The 3,514-nt window shown below is 50.9% G+C and overlaps 1 protein-coding gene across 1 annotated transcript; it reads left to right on the forward strand.

Annotated features, from left to right (window-relative positions):
• The first annotated feature begins 478 nt into the window (after positions 1-478).
• On the forward strand, positions 479-2,896 carry LOC119354040 (scarecrow-like protein 32). The gene has a single exon (XM_037620745.1). It carries the CDS (start codon positions 1,174-1,176, stop codon positions 2,551-2,553), a length of 1,380 nt encoding a protein of 459 aa, XP_037476642.1. The 5' UTR covers positions 479-1,173; the 3' UTR covers positions 2,554-2,896.
• Positions 2,897-3,514: the final 618 nt, after the last annotated feature.

Raw genomic sequence — 3,514 nt, forward strand, 5'->3', positions numbered from 1 at the left:
ATGAGCCAACAAACAGACTAAAACGTGCTTATATATATCAGATTCAAAAATATACTCCCTCCGGTCCTTTTTAGTTCGCATATAAGATTTGACTGAAGTCAAGCCTCGTAAAGTTTGATCAACTTTATAGAAAAAAGTACCAACATTCACAATCTGAAATCAATATCAATAGATGTGTCATGACTTAAAGTTTCATATTGTATAACTTTAGCATGGCAAATGTTGATATTTTTTCATATAAATACGGTCAAACTTTGTGAAGTTTGACTTCAGAGAATTCTAATATGCAGAGTAAAAATGACCGGAGGGAGTATGTCTTATACTCGCATTTTTGAACAAAGGGAGTACTACCTAAGCTATTACTATTAAACTATTGTAACATGGTGCTATCCTGATAATTGCAGTAGACTAATAGCACTCTATAAGGCTGTGCCCATCCACAACAATCCAACAAACGACCACAAAATTCCGTCTACAATTATGGACCTTGAGTTGTGACCGGTAAACCTTCCTCCTGCTTTCCCCTCCCCTTCTTCTCGATCTCTCGCGCACCTGTTTCTCCTCCAGCTTACAAGTTACTACTACAGACCCACAAGCACAATTCCCCCCAGCTTTCACTCTTGGATTCAAATACCAGCGGAGCTGCTAGCTAGTCGATCGATATCAAGCATGCATGTACTACGTACATGTGCTTATTAATCACCCTGTCGATTCCTTCTAGCTAGTTGCATAAAATAGTGCTGTTAGATCTCGATCCTGTTTCATGGTACATACATGGAACACAGATTTTAATTTCCCTGCCCTTTCTTCCAGCTCCAGATGGTTTCTAGCCAGCTAGCTAAATACAAATCCCTCGACTGAAATATTCCCTGTACGTACGTACTTGATGAATCAATCAAGCTCTCTCCATTCTCCGTCTCCCTCGGTTTCCCCTTTGATACGCGTTCCCAAAGTTCTATTGGCATAGGGAAAGCACGTGTATGTAGCTGTAGGTTGTATCTCCGATTCGGGCGAGCGAGTGCACGGCCCTCTATATATGCCTTGTACAAGCACCAAATCCGCTCCTCAAACTGCTGGACGTGTACTAGCTCTGCCTCTTTGCTCTTTTCTAATCATCGCCGCAGCGCCGCAAATTTGTTGCCTTCCATTCCACCCACCTCGCGACCCCCCTACATGATGCAGTTCACCCATGCTGCAGTGACTGCACCGCCTCTCTACCCTAATGGGCACCACGGGCTAGGGCTAGGGCTCTTCCTTGACGTCGGCGCGCCGAGGGCACGCCCGTGGCCGGCTGCCGGGAGCTTGTTCCCGACGCTGCCGCCCTCCTCCAAGATCTCCCTGGGGAACCTCAACAGCGCCGGCTGCATGGAGCAGCTTCTGGTGCACTGCGCCAACGCCATCGAGGCCAACGACGCCACGCTCACGCAGCAGATCCTCTGGGTGCTCAACAACATCGCCCCCGCCGACGGGGACTCCAACCAGCGGCTCACCGCGGCGTTCCTCTGCGCGCTCGTCGCGCGCGCTTCCAGGACGGGGGCCTGCAAGGCGGTGACCGCGGCCGTGGCCGCCGCGGTCGAGTCGGCCGCGCTCCACCTGCACCGCTTCACGGCCGTCGAGCTCGCCAGCTTCGTCGACCTCACGCCGTGGCACCGGTTCGGCTACATGGCCGCCAACCACGCCATCCTTGAGGCCGTGGAGGGCTTCTCCGTCGTGCACGTCGTCGACCTCAGCACGACGCACTGCATGCAGATGCCGACCCTCATCGACATGCTCGCCAGCCGCGCCGAGGGGCCCCCGATACTCCGGCTCACCGTCGCTGATGTCGGGTGCAGCGGGCCACCGCCGGCGCTCGACATGTCCTACGACGAGCTCGGCGCGAAGCTTGTCAACTTCGCGCGATCCCGCAACGTGACAATGGACTTCCGGATGGTGCCCACCTCGCCGGCCGACGCCTTGACTTCCTTAGTCGACCAGCTCCGGGTGCAGCAGCTGGTCTCGGACGGCACCGAGGCGCTCATCGTCAACTGCCACATGCTGCTGCACACCGTGCCCGACGAGACGGCCGGGTCGGTGAGCCTGACACAGTCGGTCTCGCTCCGGACCATGCTCCTCAAGTCCATCCGAACCCTCGACCCAACGCTGGTCGTCGTGGCCGAAGAGGATGCCGACTTCACGGCGGGGGACGTGGTGGGGAGGCTCCGGGCGGCGTTCAACTTCCTGTGGATCCCGTACGACGCCGTGGACACCTTCCTGCCCAAGGGGAGCGAGCAGCGGCGGTGGTACGAGGCGGAGGTCGGGTGGAAGGTGGAGAACGTTCTGGCGCAGGAAGGGGTGGACAGGGTGGAGCGGCAGGAGGACCGGGCGAGGTGGGGGCAAAGGATGCGCGGCGCGGGGTTCCGGGCGGTGGCGTTCGGCGAGGAGGCGGCCGGGGAGATAAGGACAATGTTGAACGAGCACGCGGCCGGGTGGGGGATGAAGCGGGAGGACGACGACCTCATGCTCACGTGGAAGGGGCACAACGTTGTTTTCGCCTCAGCGTGGGCACCGTCGTGAGCTAGGCGACGTGCGGGATGCATTGTGATTGACAAGGTAAGTGAGTGTGTAGGTGTATGCCCGCATTGCTTGCATGGATAATGTGGTTTAGGGTTGGTTTCTGTGCATGTTCATTATATGAAAGATGGTCCTGTTAAATTAGTTTTTACTACTAGCTGATTCACTGCAGAGAATTGATCAGTTTGATCATTGTAATGATAGGCTCTTACAAATACACCGTAGAAGAATGAACAAAGGGAACCTTGGATCATTATGGATCCCACTCATGAAAAATGTAGAATGTGGTGTTCTTGAAAAATATGTAGAATGATCTTTATACCGAGAACATGATAAGATTTCATTTTGGAGACTGGTAAGTACAAATGCCGACCAAGGATAAGGACCAAATGAAGCTTTCCTATAACTTTTCTAGATTACGAAGAATATATTTTGGTGACTGATCGATGCTGAGGTTAGGGTGAGGAAAAAAAATTGAATGTGGACCTTGACAAATCTGAGAGCCATATGCCATATACATTTAAAGGTTTTAAAGGTCTTGAAATTTTATTGTAGAAATGTGCCCATGTGTCTTACTTGAAGGAGTGTTAGTAATCGTGCTCATGAGCTTCAAAAAAAAAGTAATCGTATACATGCAAGGCACGACCAGTTTGACGGTAATATTATTTCCTAGATTAACTACAACTGATGTTGATTCCAAGATTAATTGCTTTCAGTGCAACTAATGTTGTTTCCAATTTCAATTAATGCAATTAACGCATTTCCAAATTATTGATGATGTGATGAATACATCATTGAAGCAACGTGAGACGTTGGGTATAGATGGTTGGATCGCTCAGATCATTTGGATTCACCAAACTCGCGCTTTCATAAGTAGTAGTAGATAGTAGAAGATGTATAAGAAAACATCCAAAATAAATCTGAGCTGAGTGGTGTTTATTTCTCATTTCCTTGCCTATTTCAC

Source organism: Triticum dicoccoides, chromosome 2A, assembly GCF_002162155.2.
Source record: "Triticum dicoccoides isolate Atlit2015 ecotype Zavitan chromosome 2A, WEW_v2.0, whole genome shotgun sequence".
In the NCBI taxonomy this organism is placed as follows: Eukaryota; Viridiplantae; Streptophyta; class Magnoliopsida; order Poales; family Poaceae; genus Triticum; species Triticum dicoccoides.